General features: G+C 26.9%; 8 protein-coding genes across 8 annotated transcripts in view; 6 read left to right on the top strand and 2 right to left on the bottom strand.

The window, feature by feature from the left end:
• The window catches only part of LOC141534892 (uncharacterized), a 43,176-nt gene extending 37,379 nt beyond the window's left edge, over nt 1-5,797 (top strand). The window contains exons 5-10 of the mRNA XM_074254514.1: nt 1,797-1,880; nt 2,275-2,408; nt 2,849-2,985; nt 3,291-3,687; nt 3,787-3,970; nt 5,334-5,797. Coding sequence (XP_074110615.1) covers nt 1,797-1,880; nt 2,275-2,408; nt 2,849-2,985; nt 3,291-3,687; nt 3,787-3,970; nt 5,334-5,530 — 1,133 coding nt within the window. The 3' untranslated portion in view covers nt 5,531-5,797. The remainder of the gene's footprint in view (nt 1-1,796; nt 1,881-2,274; nt 2,409-2,848; nt 2,986-3,290; nt 3,688-3,786; nt 3,971-5,333) is intronic.
• A 1,424-nt stretch (nt 5,798-7,221) lies between these two features.
• Nucleotides 7,222-9,395, bottom strand: LOC141535421 (acyl-coenzyme A diphosphatase NUDT19). The gene is made up of 5 exons (XM_074255344.1): nt 9,257-9,395; nt 8,481-8,841; nt 8,154-8,389; nt 7,649-7,807; nt 7,222-7,547 (listed from the first exon to the last, which is right to left on the bottom strand). Exons 1-5 carry the CDS (start codon nt 9,335-9,337, stop codon nt 7,350-7,352), a joined length of 1,035 nt encoding a protein of 344 aa, XP_074111445.1. The 5' UTR covers nt 9,338-9,395; the 3' UTR covers nt 7,222-7,349.
• A 92-nt stretch (nt 9,396-9,487) lies between these two features.
• Sdhaf3 (Succinate dehydrogenase assembly factor 3) lies at nt 9,488-10,484 on the bottom strand. The gene is made up of 2 exons (XM_074255348.1): nt 9,875-10,484; nt 9,488-9,763 (listed from the first exon to the last, which is right to left on the bottom strand). The coding sequence occupies exons 1-2, from the start codon at nt 10,046-10,048 to the stop codon at nt 9,593-9,595; spliced, it is 345 nt and encodes a 114-aa protein (XP_074111449.1). The 5' UTR covers nt 10,049-10,484; the 3' UTR covers nt 9,488-9,592.
• A 129-nt stretch (nt 10,485-10,613) lies between these two features.
• Nucleotides 10,614-12,944, top strand: Epsiloncop (coatomer subunit epsilon). Its single transcript, XM_074255346.1, has 3 exons — nt 10,614-10,774; nt 11,150-11,638; nt 12,176-12,944. Exons 1-3 carry the CDS (start codon nt 10,661-10,663, stop codon nt 12,482-12,484), a joined length of 912 nt encoding a protein of 303 aa, XP_074111447.1. The 5' UTR covers nt 10,614-10,660; the 3' UTR covers nt 12,485-12,944.
• Nucleotides 12,945-13,070: 126 nt separating this feature from the next.
• Nucleotides 13,071-16,121, top strand: LOC141535423 (uncharacterized). The gene is made up of 3 exons (XM_074255347.1): nt 13,071-14,405; nt 14,498-15,374; nt 15,467-16,121. The coding sequence occupies exons 1-2, from the start codon at nt 14,331-14,333 to the stop codon at nt 14,837-14,839; spliced, it is 417 nt and encodes a 138-aa protein (XP_074111448.1). The 5' UTR covers nt 13,071-14,330; the 3' UTR covers nt 14,840-15,374; nt 15,467-16,121.
• Nucleotides 16,122-16,205: 84 nt separating this feature from the next.
• On the top strand, nt 16,206-20,332 carry LOC141535420 (uncharacterized). Its single transcript, XM_074255343.1, has 13 exons — nt 16,206-16,944; nt 17,031-17,133; nt 17,194-17,436; nt 17,731-17,877; nt 17,996-18,121; nt 18,190-18,264; nt 18,347-18,481; nt 18,549-18,674; nt 18,742-18,993; nt 19,078-19,323; nt 19,431-19,686; nt 19,766-20,017; nt 20,097-20,332. The coding sequence occupies exons 1-11, from the start codon at nt 16,828-16,830 to the stop codon at nt 19,517-19,519; spliced, it is 1,659 nt and encodes a 552-aa protein (XP_074111444.1). The 5' UTR covers nt 16,206-16,827; the 3' UTR covers nt 19,520-19,686; nt 19,766-20,017; nt 20,097-20,332.
• LOC141535258 (uncharacterized) lies at nt 20,306-21,832 on the top strand. Its single transcript, XM_074255116.1, has 6 exons — nt 20,306-20,347; nt 20,450-20,657; nt 20,731-20,985; nt 21,060-21,190; nt 21,388-21,639; nt 21,698-21,832. Exons 1-5 carry the CDS (start codon nt 20,306-20,308, stop codon nt 21,511-21,513), a joined length of 762 nt encoding a protein of 253 aa, XP_074111217.1. The 3' UTR covers nt 21,514-21,639; nt 21,698-21,832.
• Nucleotides 21,823-22,652, top strand: LOC141535257 (prion-like-(Q/N-rich) domain-bearing protein 25). The gene is made up of 3 exons (XM_074255115.1): nt 21,823-21,955; nt 22,020-22,274; nt 22,357-22,652. The coding sequence occupies exons 1-3, from the start codon at nt 21,823-21,825 to the stop codon at nt 22,650-22,652; spliced, it is 684 nt and encodes a 227-aa protein (XP_074111216.1).
• Nucleotides 22,653-22,668: the final 16 nt, after the last annotated feature.

Below are 22,668 nucleotides of genomic sequence, written 5' to 3'. Positions count from 1 at the left end.
ATCTTTTATTTCCAGATCGTTTCACCCGAAAATTAGTTTAACTAACATTTATTTTTGTTTTATAAATTACGCTTATTTTATGCACATATTATTATTATAATTGATAATTTTTTTAACATAAAATTAGATTTCTTTAAAGTATTTCATTAAATAATATTTTTTTTTGGAGAAAAAAATTTTTTAAACATTTCAAATAAAAATTTTGGAAATATATAAAATTTATGTAACTTCAACTGAATATGATCAATTAATTAATAAAATACAAAAATAAGTCAAAAAAAAATTGCACATGTAGAAAATGAACAAAACTAGATGTACAAATTTTTTAAGAAATTTTTTTAATAATTATTTAACAATTTGAAAAAATTTTAATTTAAAATTATGAACAAGGAATTTTATATAAGAATAAGAACTATTATTTATAATTTCTCACATTGCCATTTCTCAAGACTGTGATTACAATAATATTTAATACCAATAACTAAAGCCTTGAATTACGGGTTGTAAATAACAAATTACGTTGGACGATGGAAGTAATAAAAAGTAATTAAAGTAAGCAATTTAAGATCATGGCACTAAATAATTTAAATTTAAAAATAAAGTAACGCAATCGGATTTTCTGTTTTCTGTTTTCTGTTTTCTGGGATGTAATAAAAACGTTATAAGGGAACATTGTATCATCATTCCAGAGTTACCTGATGCATGACTATCGATTTAAAATCTCGACCGCCGCTTGTTTAGACACGTCGTTACGTGTGCCTTCTTTACTTGTATCCTTACCTCCTTAACCTATCCTATCCTCCTTATCACGAAGAGCACGCGTACACAAATACATTACATGTGTTGTGTGAACGTGCATGCTGGTTGTTTGTGTACACACGTAGAACCCATTTGCTCCTTTTACTTTCACTTATTCCATACTCCATCGTATCGATGACCGGATTCCACCAACTACAACGGAAACTTATTTACCTTATACGTTCATATATATATATATATATATATATATATATATATATATATATATATATATATATATATATATATATATATATATATATATATATAAACATCTACGTCGATATATCTATATATTTATATACATCGGATGTTGCACGAGAAATAATCTTGAGGCCGTGAATAACGATCACCAATTTTATTATAAACGTTCCTTTAATTATTTATTTACTTGAGTAGAAATAATTGAGGACGTAGAAGATTTAGGTGATAATAAGTAGAATAATTTCGAAAACTTTAAAACGTTTAAAAATTTTTTCGAACTAAAATGTTTTAAAAAAAGAAGAAATTTTACGGTAAAAAATTTTTTAAGACAGTTTTAATTTTCCTAAATATTTTCTCGAGTTAAAAAATATATTTTTTCTTTCTTATTAATTGCCTTTGAAATTCATTCACTTCAATTTCTGTACATACCAAAAATTTATGCGAATATTTATGACCATTTGAAATTTGTAGAATTGTTCTTAAACAATTTTCGAATTTTCTGTACAAATAAAATTTTTTTAATTCTTAATCGAATAGAAAAACTCTTCGATCAAATTTTTATTGAGTTCAAAAAATTTTACTTAGTAGAATTTTTTTTCTATTAATAATTTTTTGAAAATTATCTTTTTAGTACATAAAAATCTTAAAATTTTATTAAGTAATTATATTATAATAGTAATAATTATTGTATTAATTTTAAAGATTGATTAGTTCATCGAAGAAATATTAAAAAAATTTATTTAAAAATCAAAAATATTTTTAAAATAAAAAATGTATATATTTTCTGATTACAGATATCGAAGCTGAATGTCAAGATGATTATATGAAAATACGTATCGCTTTCAATGGATCATTTGCCGGACTTTTGTACTCAGCTGGTAAGAATAAAATATAAGATAAAAAAAAATTATTTCTCACGCGGTCTGCTACAATTGAATAATCCTGAGTCACGATAAATGGGAATGTAATTGTTACGAATGAAATTAAATTGGCTGTATCTGAAAGGCAGATCATGAAAAAATCTAAAAAAATATAAATAAAGAAAAATAATGAGTTGCGAATATTGAGCTTGATGACGTGGAAAAAAGGCGTGTAACATCCCGATAATGATAATAACGATGATGATGATGATGAAGAAAGGTGTTATATTAATGATCGAAGACCGTTGTTCGGAATTGATCGATATCGATCTTGTGTTTGCGATATCATATATATCCACCCCTCGCGGCCGATTTGTGAATTTGATGAGAGACAATCGCTCCTTAATTACAGGTTACTCTTACGATCCAGACTGCATGTACGTCAACGGTACTGGAAGGGATTACTACGAGTTTTATATTCAGCTTAACCGATGTGGTACTCTTGGGGAGAACACTCATCATCAAGATAGCAGGAAAAATCCAACGGTAAGAATGTTTATTGGATAATAAATTATTTATGCTTTTAAGCGCAATAATTATAAACTAATTATAATGATTAAAGTCTTGGCTTGGTTCTTATTTTTTTTTAAAAAATTTTTTTTCTAGATAACTTGCTTTCAATTAGTAAAAAAATTGTTTTAATTTCAATTAAGTATAACTTCCTCTCAGTATTAAATCGTTATTAATTAGTCGTTTGAAATATTGGCTGGGTTATCAAATTAAAAATTTAGTGAATAATTTTCTAATACTAAATTGTAGTAAAATTTTAACTTATTGAAATAGCAATCAGAAAATAATTAAATTATCTATCGAAAAGCAAAGCGTTTTTTTTCGAAATTTTATCTTATTCATGAGCAAAATACGTTTGAAAATAAATTAAGAACCACTCTTGAAAAAAAATAATAATAATAATTTTTTTTCTATAGAAAAATTTAATGTGGAATACAGTAACAGTTCAATACAATCCACTGATTGAAGAAGAGTTTGACGAACATTTCAAAGTAACTTGTGAATATGGTTACGATTTTTGGAAAACTGTGACATTTCCATTTTTAGATGTCGAGTAAGTTTATTTTTTGAGTAATTAAAAAATTTTATTATTTATGCTCTTACAAAAAAATTAATTTGATTAAAAAAAATCATTTTGAATCAAGCAAAAATTCTTGAGTTAAGAATTTTAGTTCAAGTAAATTTTACTTTGTTCAAGAATTTTTTTTTTAAATCAAGTTAATTTTTAGTCAATCGATTCTAATTAGTTGAATTAAAAAAAATCCATTTGAATTTTATCAAAAACGCTAAAAAAAAAAAAAAAAGAAATTTAAATGTTAAAAAGTGAATTTGTTTAAATATTTAAAATGTTTATTGCAGAGTTGCAACAGGGAATCCAGTTGTTTTTACATTACAACCACCAGAATGTTACATGGAGATAAGATATGGTTACGGAACAACTGGAACTCGAGTAGCCGGGCCTGTAAGAGTTGGCGATCCACTTACTCTTATCATTTACATGCGTAGTAAATACGATGGTTTCGATATCGTTGTTAACGATTGCTACGCGCACAATGGCGGCAACAAGAGGATCCAGCTTATTGATCAATACGGATGCCCGGTAGACGATAAACTTATCAGCCGGTTCCGAGGATCTTGGTCCGAGAGCGGGCTCTTTGAGACTCAAGTCTTTGCCTACATGAAGACGTTCAGATTCACTGGGTCCCCGGCCTTGTACATCGAATGCGATGTCAGAATGTGTCACGGAAGATGTCCGGTAATTATTCCTTTAAAATAATAATCCATTTCTTGCTCTCAAACAATAATAAAGTAATAATTAAAATAAAAATTTTTATCATCAAATTGAAATTTTTAGAGCCAGCCATGTCATTGGAGAAACTCCAAAAATGTTGCCAAGCGTTCTTTGGCTATTGATGGTCTCACAACTCCAGCTTCGAGTTTATCCGAGAATGTAAATCTCTTTCAATCGCTGAGAGTTCTTCAAGAAGGTGAAGCCGAAGCTGAAGTATTCCAAAATACAACAACTGCATCTCACAGCGGTAAATATTTTTTAATTTACTTTATTTTTTATTAAAACTTCCGGTAAAATTTTTATCTAACAGATCATCTTTTTTATCTTAATATTATTACACCTTAGGGAAGTATTAAAATTTTAAATTAAAATTTACCGCGGAAAAAATAAAACAACCAAGCGCGGTTAATAGTACCAAGAACAATAATAAAAACAAATGGAATATTTTTCAAATTGTTTAAATAAATTATCAATTTTTTTTATATATTTTTTATTCTTCTGTGATATTTTAAGAATTCAAGATAATTTTATCTGTTGAGAACCGAAATTACTGTACCACGGGATTTTAAGTAATCGGAATGCGGGCAAATTTAATTTTACATCTGCACGCGGTGATTTTTCTCCGAACGGGCTAACTGTTTTTGAAATTTCTTAGGAAGATTATTCAATCACTGAGTTTGTTATTGTTTATTTTTTTATTAACATAATACGGAAAATAATACTAGATACTTCTTTGAGCGCACCAACTTATGTTAAAATTTTTTTGTATTGATTCTTGAAGCAGAAAATTAGTTCATATTAATTTTTAACAATTTTATACAAAAGTCAAGTAATTTTGTAATGATATTTTTAATTTTTTATTATTCATAAAAAAATTTTAATTCATTTCTTAAAAACAAGTTTATCTCTAAATTAACATTTTTATTAAGATCATAATTTTTTATGAAAAAATTTTAGAGCTGAGATTTTTTTTTTTAATGAAATAGTAAACTAACATGATTACTGTTAATAAGTAGATGCCCTAAATCATTCCATCAACAGTATGCTTATTACATACAATCTTATCGTAATTACAACCTCGTAGATATATATAATGACTTAATCTACCAACATTTCAAAGAATTGAAAAACTTCTTACTCTTCAATATCATGTAATACTTAATTGTTTTTCCGCTAAAGAAATTAGTAAATAAAAAATTTAATTGGAAGTTATTTGATAAAAAATAAACCACACAGAAGAAATTGACATTGTTGTGATAAGAAATTTATTTGTTTAAAGTTTTAAATAATTTTAATTCTTAGCTGAAGAAATCAAAATTTTTTGTATAGTAATTTTTTTGTTGAAAAAAAATTTGGTAATTATTGACAAGTGCAGAAAAATTTTAATATCGAAATTTTCTAAAAAATTGTTTTTTTTTCCAAATCTAAAAAATTAAAAAAAAAAAATATTACTGTAAAAAAAAAAATCTTTATTTCTTCAGCTAAAGAATAAAATTGTTAAAAACAACATTGTTAAATTTTTTCAAAAGAAATTTTTTTATCCTAGTAGTAAAAATAATATATTATATTAATTTAAGCAAAATAATAACTATATTGTTGTTGATTTACAGGAGTAAGTGAAGCAACAGGAGATAAAGTTTGTTTACGATCAACAGTCGTTAATACAATAGTAGGTTTTAGTTGTGGCTTAATTTGCATAATGGCAGGTACACTTCTTGTTCTTTGTTCGAGAATACGACGAGCAGCCAGAGAAAAGCTTCTTAGCGACAGTCTTAGTTATATGACTCATAAAGGCCGAATTAATTAAAAAATAATTACTTCTCTTCTTTTTTCAAAGAAGAAGAAGAAGATGAATAATAAATAATAAATTAAATAAAATGAACAGAAAGTTGAATCACAATGCATAACAACGGGATAAGACAAAATAAATGGAAATTTGTCGATTTATAAAATAAAATTAATATAATATGTATTAACTTTTAATTTATATTTAAAACCGGTACGGGTTTTCACGTTTAATTGATGAAAACCACAAACACAAACCGTTAGAGCAACCTCTAGGCGTTTGTGGGTTTTACTTTATCACGCATTAACTACAATGTGCGATATATAATTATAATAATAAATAATATACAATTATAATCGTAAGAATAATACACGTAATAATATTATGCTACAATGAAGTAATTAATTAAATAAATAAGATTTAATTAGAGGTCTTCCAAATAATTTGCGCCGTTTATCTGTTTAAAAGTATTTCTTCCATTGGTTTTTTTTTTTTTTTTAACATTTTTGTTGAAAGAAGAAATAAATTATTTTTGAAACTATTTTTTTATCAAAAAAAATTTTAAATTAAGAAGAAAGGCGTATCAATAAACATATCGATAGAATTATAATTTAAATAATAAGCATTAGATAATACAGCAAGACTTGAAAATTATTTTTATAAAAAATATGAACTTCAGAAGATGAATTTTGGATAAAAAAAATTCTTCTTTCTGTGTCGTCTGATAAATAATAATTAATTAATGATAATGATAATTGAAAGCATTTATCTAAATATAAATAGATACATAACAGCATTATATATTTAAATAATTAGTTTGACATCATAAATTGAATAATACTTCGTTAAATGATGGTAATATTTAAAATAAAAAAAAAAATATTGCATTAATTAAACTATAAAAGACATGATAATAATTACTAGTAATTATTGTTATTATAATTAAGTGCCTTGACGCGGTAATACGGCCGGTGAGGATTAAGTAATATTTCTCATTGAGTGAAAGCAAATTAAAACTCAGTATCAGACAGAAGTCATAAGGATTCACGCTACGTGCATCTTATTCATTATTTTTTTGAGAAACAAATTTTTTTATTTCGTTATAAGGATCTAGATAATTAATAAACTATTTTTTGATTTGAACTTTCTTCTTTTCTTAAATTATTATTCAAGAAAAAATAAAAATAAATATTCTTTCCCCTCATGGCTGTTCCGAGTAAAAAATTATAACTTTTTTTTTTTTTTTTTTTTTTTTTTTTCGTTTTATGATACTTTTATTTTTGCCCAAAATATTATTCTTGTAAATATAGTTTTATTGGCGAATGTATGACTAATCTATAACGAATATTGACTAAATAATGAATAACATTAACAGTAAATATATTCAAGTATTGTAATCATTAATAAAGATATGATAAATGATAAGTGTTCGAGTGTATCATGGTAATCAATAATAAAAAAATTACAATGTTAGAAACATGATTAATTATTTTTTGTTAATTTATTTTTTTTACCTTTTCTTGATTCGTTTTTTTTACAAATCTTTAAAATTTATTTTTTTATAATGGACTATTTTAATTAAACTGACAAATTCTAAATTTTATTTAAAAATAAACAAAAATTATTTTTTTTATTGACTTCTTATGACGTTAAAAACCCTGTAACAATGAATTAAATTAATTTAAAGCTTAATAATAATTAATAAAGACAAATTTAATATTAAATATTTTATTTTAATTTTTTTTATAAAAATATTTAATCCAATAAAATATTTCTCAACAAAACAAAAAAAAATAAAACTTAAACTCATTTTAAAATATTAAAAGATTGTAATCACTGCTTATTCCAAGACTTTAATCACCGCATTTTTTCCTTTTCTAAACATCCGATTTTTCGGGCCAACTGATTGGTCATGAAACTCCTGAATAGTCAAATTATTTTTAACGATATCGTTTACTTCACTCAAATGAAATTCTTTTGGATACATTGCATCGCCAGGAAACAGATAAATTATCCCATCTGACAATATAATACGTATCTGAAATAAATTGAAAATAATTAGACCAATTACTCATAAAAATTATTTATATTAAATAAGTAAAAATAAAATAAAATTATATAAAACAGATAATTAATCACAGGATAATATAACAGCATGTCTTTTTTATTTTTTTCAATCGCTTCATTCAATAAATCATTTAACCGATGAATTTTTGAAATTTCATTAATTTGATATTGTTGCGGCGGTGCGAGTTTGAATTCTTCTGATTTATCAACCAACTCTTTAGGAGTATCCCACTGCAAAATTAATTACAAATAATTTTTTAATCAATAAAGTTATAAAATTAATTTTTTTATGATATAATTTTTTAGATTTTCATAACAATTAAAATGTAATGAAAATAATTTAATAAAAAAATTGGTAATTATTTACAAAACGGGTCAACTCATGTTAAATTTTTTTTTTTATCAACCAAAATAGAGTTGACCCCACTTGTAAATAATTACCAAAAAAATTTCAACTGTAGAAATTTTGAAAAAAATGAAAATTATAAATTTTTTAAAACATTTTTTTGATTTTTTATAAAAGTTTTAAAAATTATCAGATTTCTGCTAATTTCAGTATCATATTTTTTTTACTCACTATCAAAGCTTCCATTTCTTTGGGATCAAACTGAGCATCAGGAATCGACTGCAAGCATGTGATGAAAAAAATAGAATTAAAACGTTTTCCACCAAGAAACACCGGTGTTAGCCAATTACTCCACGCGTGTAAAGACCATAAATCTGGATAACACTGTAACGATTCACACATTTCATAAAATTCAGCTGCATTAGCGTGGACTTTTTTTTGCCAATCAACCAATTTTTTTCCGGTGACTAAAAAAATATTTTATTAGTTTTTTAAATAAATCAACACATGACATATCATTAAAACATTCTATTAATTAAATCTGTTATTATTTATTACTTGTATAATGTTGAGCGTGAGCTGAATTTTTGCCACTAGACGTTGCAATTAAAATACCACATTCCTCAAATGTTTCGCGTATTGCCGTTATCCTCAATGATACTTCTCGTGGTAATTCGTTCGGTGATTGTGCTTCGAAAATAATTGGCTTTAATTTTGAAGAAGATGATGCTGAATTATTATTGTTGTTGTTGAGAAGTAATGATAAAAAATGGTTATCATTAAAACCAAATTTTTTGTACAAGCTTTTCCATTTAAAATCTGCGTCAGCTGGCTCTACAACGCCACCGGGGAACACATAATTGCCGGGCATAAATGATGAATTTTTATGGCGTTTTAAACAAAGTAATTTGAAGTCATACTGAAAATAATTATTGTACAAATATCTATTAATAATTGTGCTAATAATTGTTGTTAATGATATTTATGATTATTTTAAAAATAGATATAACTGGATAAAAACGGTATTTTTAAGTGATATATAACTGTTTTAAAATTCTGGTGGGATTAATAAAATTTTATTTTTTTAATTTATGATACTGAATTTACTAGACATCTAACAATTTTATGAAAATAAAGTTAGCCGACATTTAAAAATTTTTAGATTTTTTTTTATTGAAAAAATTATTACAAAAAAATTTTTTTTTTTATATTTCATCCTTAAAAAATTTGAAAAATTATAAGTGTAATTTTAAAAAAAAATATTTTTAAGTTTTAATTAGTAATTTAAGTAATTTAATTATTTAAAATAGTAAAAATAGAAAAATTAAACTTACATTTGTTTTTAATTGTTGACTGAAATTATTTTTATAATGAGCTGCCAAAATAATACTTGCCGCATCCCGCCAGTTCTTCATAATTATTAATTTAGAAAATATACTTCTAAAGCCACAGCATTAAATTAAAACTTTCGATTTATAAAGTTGTAGGTTAAGATAACAGCAAAGATAAAAACGCGAATCTACTTAAAAAACCAAACTAGATTTTTAAATAAAACAGATCTAAACTTTCAATATTTAAATATCTTTAATTTAATAAAATATTTACAGTATTAACAAATATTAAATTTGTGTAAGCAAATTAAAAATGGTTGCTATTAAAAATTTAAAAAACTATTTTTTCGTTTTATCAGAACCAGTAGCAGCAATCATTAATTCGTATAGTTGGTAAATTTGTTCATCGCGTAATTTTTCTAAATCATTAACTTCTAAGCTTTTACCCAGCGGCTTCGCAGAAATGGGACCGCGTAAGCCCAGCTGTTTTGCTATCGTTATAGCGTACTCCTAAAAAAAAAAAAAAGAAAATATTCATTAGAAATATAATTTAAAAAAAAAATTTAATGACACGATTATTACATAATAAATACTGTTATCAATAAATATAATTATAATTACCGTCCATTCATTCATAAAAACGTAAGATTCTGCTTCATTGCAATTTTTATGTCTTCTAAATTCGTCACGGACATAAGGAGTACCAAGTGATTGCATTTCAGTCGGCAAACCACGGTGCAATTTTAATATTGTCTTGTACAGAGTTCTTACTCGTTGGACATGTGTTAATGTCATGATATTTTATGTCAATAAATAAATAAATAAATAACAATTAAATTAAAAAAAAAATCAAAACACTGATTAATTATTATTGACAGTAAATTGTCATTTAAATTTATTTTCTATGAAAGATAATTTACAAAAATTGTTTTTTTTATTAATTTTACGTAATCAAAAATATAAATAAAAATATAAACTTAAAATTTAAATATTCACTATTTTTTTCTGGGAAATTATTTATTATTGTACGAATTTTTTGAACGCGTAGTAGCTAGGTTAGGATCAATGTTTTTGTTCTAGCAAGTGATGACACTGAATAATACTGAAGTTAGCGGTCAGCTGTTTATTTTAAAAAATTTGCACTTGTAATTTTTATTAATTTTCACATGTAAAACTTTTTAATTAATTTTTTTTTTTAATTATTTAATTGAAATTATTTCAATAAAAAATTTCTAAAAATTTTGAAATGTCGGCTAACTTCATTTTTATTAGTAAGTGCGCGTAAAATGGAGGAACGAAAAATTGGACTGCGTCAGGCGACACAACACGTGGAATAGCCTAAAATTTTTTTAAGTAAACAAACGGAATACTGAAACTGAATAGAAACATTCGAAACGTCACAAGCAAATGGGCAAAATGGCACGACAGCAGCAAGGTGACGTTGACGAGTTGTTTGACGTTAAAAACCACTTTTATATTGGAAATTATCAGCAATGTATCAACGAAGCACAAAAAGTCAAGGTAATTATTATTCACTGATCATTGAGATTAATTTTGTGCTGCTGGTATTGATTTATTGATAGTATTGTTTTGGAAAATTATACTGCAGAGGTCCATGTGTGCCGCATGCTGCTGACTTTTTTTGTGATTAATTTTTTATTATTTCATGTAACATAAGTCAGTATTTTTGTTTTTAAGTGTCATTTTTAATTGATGAAGAGTAATTGTTTTTTTGGCTTGCTTTTAGGTGAGTGTTTGTTGAACTGAGTGAGAATTTTGACTGAGTTTTAGGTTCTAGGCTACGTTTCATTATCAGCTAATGATATTGGTGATAACAGACCAATGAAGACACTTGACAATTTTTTTTTTTAATATTAATTAAAATTTTACTTCCAGCCAACGACAGTAGATGTTGCATTGGAGCGAGATGTATTTCTCTACCGTGCTTACATAGCGCAGCGAAAATTCCGCGTAGTGTTGGATGAAATTAATGAATCTTCACCAACAGAATTGAAACCATTTAAAATATTGGCCGAGTACTTTGCGTCTCCTAACAGACGTGAAACAATACTGGCTGAGTTGGACCGCGCTACTGGCTACTCTATTATTGATAACAATAATTTGATGATAGTAGCGGCTACTATTTATTACCACGAAAAGAATCTGGAGTCCGCGTTACGAGTGCTGCAGAATGCTAATAGTCTTGAATGCATGGCTCTGACACTGCAGATTTACTTGAAAATGGACCGCCTGGATCTAGCAAAAAAAGAGCTAAAAGCCATGCAAGATAAGGACGATGATGCTACATTGACACAGTTGGCACAGGCGTGGATTAATATTAATAGTGGTGGTGATAAATTGCAAGAAGCCTACTATATCTTCCAGGTAAATATATATTATTATTTTTAAATTCATTTAATTTTCGTAGTTGAGATAAATTTAATAGATTTTAAATTAGATATCTTAATTATTCTAATAAAACGAATTATTAAATCAAGGAGAGATTAATTTTATTTTTTTTTTTTTATAAAATAATAAAATTGTAATTTTACAAATAAAAAATATTGATCGATAAAAAATGCTGCAATAAAATAAAAATTTGCTGAAATTTTTTTTAAATCCCAGTGGCTATTGTCTCTAGTCGGCTTGGTGCCAGGTTCATTAAAATTCACTAGATCCTACCAAAAAAATACTATGCAGAATTTGTTTTCCGAGGGTTGAATTTTAATTTTATAAGAAAAAAAAAACTTAGAATTTAATTATTAAAATTTTTTTTAGTGATCTAATTAATGATTGAGAATTGTTTAATTTATTTTTAAAATTTTAGGCTACAAAATTTTTTATCTTACAAGCTTTAAAAAATTATTTCTTTGCAAAGCAAAAAATTAAAATTAAAATTAAAATTTTTGTTTTAAATTGCAGGAAATGATTGATAAATATTCCAGCACAAGTATGTTACTAAATGGACAAGCAACCTGTTTTATTGGTCAAGCAAAATACGAGGAAGCTGAAAGCGCATTGCAAGAATCCCTCGACAAAGACAGCAACAACCCTGACACCCTGATAAACATGATTGTACTCGCACAACACATGGGAAAACCACCAGAGGTTGCTAATCGTTATTTAAGTCAATTGAAGGATTCGAACCTAGATCATCCTTTCGTGAAAGAATATTTACAAAAAGAAGCTGAGTTCCAAAGGCTTTGTAGTCAGTACTCACTATCAGCTTGAATTTTATACTACCAATTTCTTTTTATATTGTTATAATTAATTACAAATGACTTATTAATACCGATTAAATTTTACTATCATGAAGCATTTAATGATAACTTTAAATTTGAATTAACAGAATTTAAAAAAATGAGACAAGAATTAAATTACATATAAAGACATTGCTGCCATTTTGTAATCAATTTTCAATAGAAGAAAATTATAATTAATATATACATGGATACATTTGTCAATTTTTTTAAAATATATTTAGATAGAAATTTGATAATGGTTTAACTATAGCTTGGATATAACTGTTAAGTAGAGAGTTTAAATGCAGGTAATGAGTACTGACTTTTGAAGATTTCATTGAAGTAGAATATTTAATAAAATAAAAAATGAATTTGATTGGTGAATAAATACTGTAGATTTTTAAATATTTAGTTACATTAATAAATAATAATTATATTTATAAAATTAATTTCAATTTATAAACTTTGTTTTTTTCTTTATATTTTTTTACTTTCTACTCGAAGTTTAAATTGTATGTTATTTAAAAATTTAATTACATGCACGGGTTGAATTTATTTTTTTTACTGTTTCTTAAATTATTAATATAATTAATAATATCAGATTTAGTGAATGAATTTAAAGAGAAAAGAAAAGTATTATGTAAAGTTTGCTCCTAATAAAGACAATACGAAAGTTCATTAATTTAATTTACGAGTGATTTTTTTTTTTTTTTTTAGTGTTATTGCGATAATTTAGTAGTTAGTGAGTGACTAGGTAGTGAGTAGATGATATATTTTTAATAGTTTTTGATTATATATTTAAAAATATATAAACTATGCATACAATTTTTTACTTCTCGCTATGAAAATCAATGATCTTCAAAAAATCGGGAAGTTATTATTTTCACCCCATAACAATCATTATTATAAACTATTTTTAAAAATTATAAACGTACTATCAGTTCAATAGAAAAAAAAAAAAAAAAAAATGTCAAAACTTTAATTTGCCCGCGTTTTTTATTTTACTCTTAAGCTATTTTATTGATCACAAAAATAATCACGAAAAATTCTACGTAAAAAAAATTTTATTATAACAGAAATAAATTTTTCATAGATAACTTAAATTAGTCATATTTGACGATCACTAAAAGAAACTACGAACACAAAAAATATTCGTTAACATTTAATTTAAAAAAAAAAATAATTATTAAGTTATTATATTGACAAATATTTCCATAAAATAAATTTGAAAACAATTTCTATTCGTTTGTACTAATGATCTGATCTAAAGCTGATAGTATCTTCCTAAAGTATATATTACTTAACTTTGTAATCGACTTTAGTTGAGTAATTAATATATATTTCATCCACCTAGAAGTTTTTATCATTATCAGTATTATTTCATCATGAACCAAAATCATGAGTAAATGTATTTTTCCACAATAAACAGTTTTCAAATTTAAAAAAAGTTTCTTCATTCTGTACTACGTCATAGATTTTATAATTATCTATTTCTATTTTATCTTAAACAAACAAATTTTTTAAAATTCTTTTAAGACGATTTTTTTTATACACGGGAACAACTTGGAGTCAAAATCATTAGTTCACGTGCTTGATAACGAACTTATTTATTTCTTAAAACTAATTTCGATAAAACATTTCACAACTTTTATTTCAAATCTTTCTCACCTACGCCTGCGGGTTAATTCAATGACGTGATAACCCAAAGGGACTAATAGCTTCCACGGTATTTAAAGAAGCTACAGAAGCACACCATCTAGATATTCTTTCAGTAAGAAGACATCAGACATTAGTCAAAAAATTTACGACAAAGAAAAAATTACAAGCTCATAAATATGGAGAGTTTTAAATTAAACTTAGCGTTGATATTCTTCTGCATTGCATTTGCCAGCGCAATAAACAAACCAGACGTAAGTAAAATTTTTCAACTACGTCGTATAACTGCCATATAGTTTTACAGAAAATAAAATAATAATAAATATTATTAATTAATTAATTACAGCCTGAAGAATACAGATTTTCCTACAGATGTTTCAAAGACTCAGTTGTAGCTTCTTTTGAACAGCAATCACCCTACGACGTTCATCTGTACACAATATCTTCAGACCAAAACGAGTCTGGATGCTCGAGAACTTTCACTCCAAATGAACCAGCGGTAAAAGAATTAAAGTTCAAATCTTGTGCATACGGGGCCAAAGAATTCCAAGTTTATATTGACGAAAAATACGGCAGATCTTTAAAGCAACATATCTTCTCAGTTAATTGTAAAGTTCCAGAAGTTCCAAGAGAACGTTCTTTTTGGGAAAAACTGTCCCGAATGCTTAAATTCAGTAAAGAAGACTAAGTAAAACCCATTAATTATTTGTTATAAAAATTTTTAAAATGTAATTATTTTTAATAATAAAAAATATTATTATTTTATTTGAGCTCTATTTTTTTATTAATTATTAATGATAAATTATTTAATTATAAATAATTATTAAATAATAATTATAAATATAATTATTTCTTAATTATATTTTTAAGTACTTATAATATTATTTATCTTAAACGAAATCTGAATTACTCATTCAAAAAATTTATCATTCTTCCTACAAACAATTTTCCTAGAAATCTGATAATACTTTTCCACGCCCTTTCATTTTTTCCTTTGTCATAAACCAATCACGTTCTAAAGGAAGATAAGCAACTTTTCCTACTTCATCCATCAAGAAGGTATAAAACCAAGGGATGTCCAATATCCAAGTCATTTTTAATCTTTTCTTCATCGAGTAAACTTCGTAGACATAAATTACCATGGAGTGTCAAAAAAAACTTTGGCTTTGATATTTTGTCTTTTTGCTCTTGCGGGTGTAGGAATTCTAGGAGCTCCTGCAGACGTAAGTAACTTAAAAAAATTTTTTTATATTACATATCTATTTATTAATTAGCTTTAGTTAATATAAATAATAATTGATTCATTACTTTTCAGTGGAAAGACGACAGATTCACCTTCAAGTGCTTAAATGATTCAGTCATAGTTGTCTTCAGACAACCATTTTACCACATTCGTATGTACACTGTTCAATCGGACCCTAACGGCTCGGATTCCGATTGTTCAAGAACTTTCACACCAAACGAGCCAGCTGTAAGGGAATTCAGCTTTAAAAATGCAGTTATGGATCCAGGACGATGAAGGTCTATGTCGATGAAATTTATCAAGGAAGTGTGTTCAACACACCGGTTGTTAAAATTGACTGCCAAATAACTTCTGTCGGTGACGCTCTGGGAAGTGTAATCGGTGCTTATATCGATATACTTGGTCGTTAAGCAATCGTGCTACAAATATATTTCATAGTTATTATTTTAAATTTCGGGTTAAAAATTTTTGTGTTAAATATTTAACACTTTTAAATGTAGATTTAATATTTATGATGTTAAATTAATATAAAAAAATGTTAAATATTTCACATAAATATTTTTTACTGCGTATGAATGCTATTTTATCTATCTGAATTATGTTTTAATAGAATTAATAGTTTTAATAATTTTAATAATCAATCAAAATGATGCCAATTGTACAAAATATCATGGATCACATTTTTATGTTCAATAAAATTATCATTTTATTTTTATAAAATCAAAAATTGTTTTTATTTTTTGTTAATATCAGTTACTAATAGTTGTAATTATTTATTCATAGATTATAAAATATTGTTAAGTTAAGAAAATAAATAATTAACAGGATTAAAATTTGAAACATTAAAATATTTTATCATGTGAATGTAAATTAAAATGTAATTACATTCACATATTTCAAAATTCTGGAAAGTGTATATTAGAGTTTTCAATTACAGATAAGACTTAGTGAAGTAATTTAGATAATAAATTTTAAAAATCTATTTATAGTCATGACAAAAAGAAGAAGACAATGAATGGGCACTATAATAAGCTCTAAATGTTTTTGAGCATTTTCAAGTATTGAATAAATTTATTCTAACATCTTAATCTGATTTTTTATCGAATAGTCATACGCGCAAAAAAAAAATCCAATGAATGGACACCATAAATTATTGGTTTTCCGAACATCAGAACAAGTTATATTCTTAAATATTTATACTCAACCCAGATAACCATTATAACTACCAACAACCTAGATTACCATGGACATATACTTGTAATCGATTCTTTTCTTTTGCTTAATATTCAGCGTTGCGGTAGCTGTTTACGCCAAGTACAAGTTCACATGTTAAGCCGTGCGCAAGCACTGTAAGTAGAACTAGAAATAGTTGTTCTTCAGTCGTCTATAAGCTAGACTCATATTTAAAAACATCTCAATCAAGTAATAACAAAATGACCAATAAAGTTATACTATTTATTTTTATTGAAATATTTACAAACTTTTGGGCTTCGGTAATTACTATGAGTATCAGTGAGTCAATCAACAAGTGCGCTGAATTTAGACAGAGAGTAAGTTATTAAAACACAGCACTTTTCAAAAATAAATTAATTATTTCTGTTTTTACTAATAATAAATTAATTAAATTATCTTCAAGTGCAATCCAAATTCTCAACAACCTTGCTGTAACCCAAACGAAGTATGCGTGAACAAAGTACGGGATCAATTTGATATTTTTAACTATATATGTCTTAAAAAAGGTATTAATTAATTAACTCATCAATTTTGGATACAAATTGTATTTTATTTTTAAATTAAAGGGGTGTTGGACGATTCTTGTAAAAGATCGCTGGACTGCGAAGTAATAATCGGAGCAAAATGCTCAGAAAATGGACACTGTGTATGCAAGAAACAAACTGCGGAGTATAATGAAACAATTTGCTTACATTATTCATCAACTAACAGACTAATTGATGAACTTATGGACAATTACTATTATTTCAATGAAGTATATTATTTAAAAAATAATTATTCATCCAAAACTGGGTGTCAAAGAGTATCAAGTAAATTTTATTCAGAAATTTTGAAATTTAGAAAAAAAATCTGGAAACTCGGTTGACCCTAAAGGCTATCCCTGTAACTTCCCGCTAATTCTATTGAAAAAAAAATTTTTTTCACGGTTTTTTTGAGATTTCTCGAAATCTATTGGTCCAAATCAGTCCAAATTGTATTCAAAATCGAGATTTGATGAAAACTCGATTTTTGTAAAACGGGGTAAAACCAATAACTTCCCGATTTTTGAAAATTTTCAATTTTCTTAGCGGGAAGTTAAAAAAATACTTTTTCCATTTTTTTAGACACTAATTATGGCGAATCTTGTAGTACTGATCAACAATGCTTGGAAAATAATCATAAGAATCTTAAATGCATCAATCGAGAATGTAGATGTCCTAATAGTACGCAATTTATTTTGGACTTGTTGGCTTGTAAAAATAGCTTGCGTGGTGAGTTATTTAAATTATTTTTCTTTAAAATTTTACCATTCAAAATTTTGAAAATAGTCATCAAAATTTTATGAAATGAAAAAAAAAAAAAAAAAAACAATATTTTTCTTCTTGGTAGGTGTCGGTAAATCATGTTTGATCAACAGAAAGTGTTTAGTAGAAAATTCATACTGCAATTCCTTTGGAGTTTGTAAATGTAAAAACAATTATTATTACACTGCTGCGGATAAATGTGAACGATTGAGTGAGCATAATTATATTTTGTTTCTAAGTTTATTAAATGTCATTTGTAATTTTTATTACATGTTTTAGAATCAAGATATAACTGCAGTAGAAGCAATGCAAATTCACTTACAGATAACAAGACTTTTTATAAACCAGCGCAAAGTAAACTTTGAACTTCCATTTAATTTTCAATGAAAAAAATTTTTTTAACTACTCACATAATAATTGTTTTTGTTAACAACAGAACCAAATGATCCGTGTTTCAGTAATACGGATTGTAAGAACGTCAAATACACTTCCTGTCAATCGCAGGTCTGTAAATGTTTGAAAAATTTTTATGTTTCTGAAAAAACTGGAAATTGCACGCGTTATGCAAAACGTAAGATTATATAATTTAGATTGTAAATTTTTAATTTTCAAAAAATTTTAATGAAATGTGATTTTAGAACCGAACGATCGGTGTATTGAAGAGAGAGGTTGTTGGAGAGTCGACAATTCTAAATGCAAATTAGGAAAATGTCTATGCAAGGACAATTTTCCTTTTAATCTGTTCACGAAAAAATGCGAACTAAGTAAGTCTGTGTAAAAAAATCCCGCCAAAAAAAAAAAAATTTTTTTAATTTAAATAATTAATTTCAGTTTTGAGTAGAAAGTGTTCACAAAATTCAGATTGTGATGAATTGAAAAATATCATTTGTAGCAAAGGAAAATGCGATTGCAATGAAAATTACTTTGAAAAAAATGGTACTTGTATCGTGGGTATCAATGGATTCTGCAATGAACTTGAGGAATGTTTTGTGGAACATACAATATGCGAACATAACAAATGTCAATGTACAACAAATTTCTATGCGTCAAAAAATGAATCTTTTTGTATTCCAAAAGCTCAGTGTAAGTTACATAATTTTTGGTCATTATCATTTGCTATTAATTTAAGTTTGTATTGAATTGTTGGTACTGAGCATTTATTTTAAGCTTTATATGATTACTGCGAAAACAATGAGGGCTGCCAAGCATTAGCCAATACGGTATGTTTTGACAAGTGCAAATGCAAATCAACATTCATTGATAAAGAAGGAAAATGTAGGCCGTTGGATTATTGCGAAACAAAAAGTGACTGTAAGAAACCAAAATATTCAATTTGCAGAAATCACAAGTGTGTTTGTTCACCAAATAAATATTTATCATCGAACAATGCCAAATGTTTCAGCTACGCTAAAAGTTAGTGTGGTTTAATATTTATTTTGAAAAAATTAGCTAAGAAATAAAATTAAAAAATTTTAAATATTAATTAGAATTAATCTATCGTATATTATTTTATAAATAAGGTATCGGAAGCTCGTGTGAAAACGACAAACGATGCGAGCGTTTGAAAAACACAAAATGCAATGAAGAAAAAAAAGTGTGCTTGCATTGAAGATTATTATGAGATTGACAATCAATGTAAAGGATTAATCGATGCTAAGTGTTCAGAAAATTCTGACTGCGCAGACAATAATTCCATGTGCGAATTTAATAAATGTCAATGTTTGCAAAATTTTTATTCGTCGGCGGATAAAAAAGAATGCAAAAAATATGCAGATCGTAAAACATTTACATTTTTATTCACTCAAAATTTTTAATTAATAATAAAAAGTTAATGTTTGATGACTTTTTTTTTTAGGTGTAAACGAATCTTGTGAAGAAAATAACGACTGCATTAAAGTCAAAAATTCAAAATGTTCTGAACACGATAAATGCGTTTGCAAAAGAGATTATTTTGAAAAAAAGGCGAATGTAAAGCTTTACTTGGTGTAAATTGTACAAAAGATTCAGAGTGTGGATCAATAATGCTCAATGCGAATCTAATAGGTGTGTTTGTTCTGCTGGGTTTTTCCATCTCCAAATAAAGAAGAATGTATCAAATATGCAACTAGTAAATTTTTTTCCAATAACTTCTACTGGAGTCACTTTTATAGTTTTAATTAAAATTATTTCTTCACTTAAAATTTTAGGATTGAATGATTATTGTGAGTCCAACAATTATTGCAAAAATATCAAGTACACATATTGCATGGATAATAAATGCGTATGCGTGTCAAACTATATTGAAATGGATGAAAAATGTAAAGGGCTTTTGGTGAAAGTTGTTTAGAAGACACAGATTGCATTGTTAATAATTCAAAATGTGAAGAAAATATCTGCCAATGTCCTGTTGATTATTATGTATCTGAAAATAAAGACAGATGTTACGGATATGCCAAAGGTTGGTGAATTATTGATTGAAAAAATTTGAAGATTTCATTAAAATTTTTTTGCAGAACTGACTAGTTTTTGTGAAAGTAATATTGCTTGTAAAAATCTAAAGTTTACAACGTGCTCCAAAAATAAGCAGTGTATATGTTTGCCTAACTATGTAGCTATAGAAGGAATCTGTCGAGGATCAATTGGTTACAATTGTTCTGAAGATGTAGATTGTGCGATTGATAAATCGATTTGTAAATCTGAGATTTGTCAATGCGGTGTTAGTTTTTATTTATCTAAAAATAAAGATAAATGCTATCCATATGCTGGAGGTAAGTTTATTCATGGAAAATGATGATAATTCTTGACTTCTAGGGGTGTAAAATTGTTTTAATGCAATTGTAGAAATTGATAGTTTTTGTGAAAGCAGTATTGGTTGCAGAGATCTGAATTACACATTATGTTCTGAGAATAATACATGTGCATGTTTTGAAAATTATACTGTCGTTGATGGACATTGTCGTGGATTAATTGAGGCGAAGTGTTTTAATGATTTGGACTGTGCTGTAGAGAATTCTGTCTGTAAAGAAGGCCTCTGTCAATGTCCCACTGATTTTTATCTTTCAACGAATAAAGCAAAATGTTATCCATACGCTAAAAGTAAGTTTTTGTGTCTACAATGGATATCCTAGGTTAATTCGGAAAGTGACAGCATGATTCGTTTAATATTTCAGATTTGAATGATTTCTGCGAAGACAATGCTGGTTGTCGTGATCTCAAGTACAGCCAATGCGCGGAAAATAACAAATGTGTCTGTTTGGATCACTACATAGAAGTAGATTATTATTGTCGCGGATTGATTGAGGTGAATTGCTCGAATAGTTCAGATTGTGCAGTAGAACATTCACATTGCCACGAATCTGACACTTGCCGATGTTTCGATAATTTTTATCAATCTGAGAACAGAGAAGAATGTTATCCACTGGCTCAAAGTTTGTTTACACTACAAAGTCATAAGATATCATCAATTAATTATTTAAATGAAATTTTATTAATTTTTAGAAATCGGTGATTTTTGTGAAACTAATATTGGATGTCGAGAACTTGAATTCACTGACTGTTTCGAAAACAAGTGCGTTTGCTTGTCAAACTACACTGAAGTGGATGATCATTGCCGAGGAGTTATAAATGCAAAGTGCTTTAAAGATTCAGACTGCGCAACAAAAAATTCACTCTGTGAGTCAAGTACCTGTCAATGCTCTGATGATTTTTATCTTTCCTCAGATGAGAAACGATGTTACCAATTCGCTAAGCGTAAGTCCTTTCTTCATGACTTAAAAAATTGAAAAAAAATTTATATATTATAATTTAGATGTCAATGACTTTTGTGAGACTCATATCGGCTGTCGTGATCTTAAATTCACATCTTGCTCTCAAAACAATAAGTGTACTTGTTTATCAACTCACTTAGAAATAAACGGGCATTGCCGAGGTGTGATGAATTCTCCATGTTTTGAAAATGATGACTGTGCAGCAATTAACGCCATTTGTAATAAATCAAACACTTGCCAGTGTCCCCCTGAGTTTTATCCTTCGACAACCGTATTGGAGTGTTACCCGTTCGCCAACAGTAAATCTCGATAACTTCAAATTCAAAACAATAAATAAAAATTGTAGATTTCAATTATTTCTAGGGTACAACGACTTCTGTGAAATTGACATAGGTTGTCGTAATCTAAAATATACTCGCTGCTCGGAACATAGATGTGTTTGTTCAAAAAATTACATAGTAGTTAATGGACACTGTCGTGGACTCATCAGCGCAAAATGCTCTGATGACTCAGATTGCGCAATAGGCTATTCGTACTGTGATGAATCGAATACTTGTCAGTGTCCTGCTGACCATTATCTGTCGGTGGAGGAAGACAAGTGTTATCCGTATGCCAAACGTAAGTTTTTTTTTTTTCCTACAGGTATAGAAAATTTTCCAATGAAATTATTGATTCTAAATTCAAAACTTCAAAACTTTAGAACTTCATGATTTTTGTGAAAATGATGATAACTGCTCCAATCTCAACTTCTCAACTTGTTTTGAGAATAAATGCATTTGTCCAACAAACTATACTGCGATAAACGGAAATTGTCGGGGATTTAACGGAGCTAAATGTTACAAAAATTTAGATTGCGTTGCTGGGAATTCAATTTGCGAGTCAAGTTTCTGCCAATGTCCTCGGGATTTTTATCTATCTGAGAACCAAAAAGAGTGCTATCCATATGCTAAAAGTAAACATTTTACATTGATGATATTGAAAAATATATTCACATAGATTATAAACAAATTTT

The sequence above is a fragment of the Cotesia typhae genome, unplaced genomic scaffold (assembly GCF_013202065.1).
Source record: "Cotesia typhae breed Kobodo isofemale line unplaced genomic scaffold, CoteBio_Ctyphae scaffold_13, whole genome shotgun sequence".
Taxonomy (NCBI): domain Eukaryota; kingdom Metazoa; phylum Arthropoda; class Insecta; order Hymenoptera; family Braconidae; genus Cotesia; species Cotesia typhae.
The sequence above is the reverse complement of the archived record's forward strand: the minus strand, read 5'-3'. Positions and strand labels throughout refer to the sequence as shown.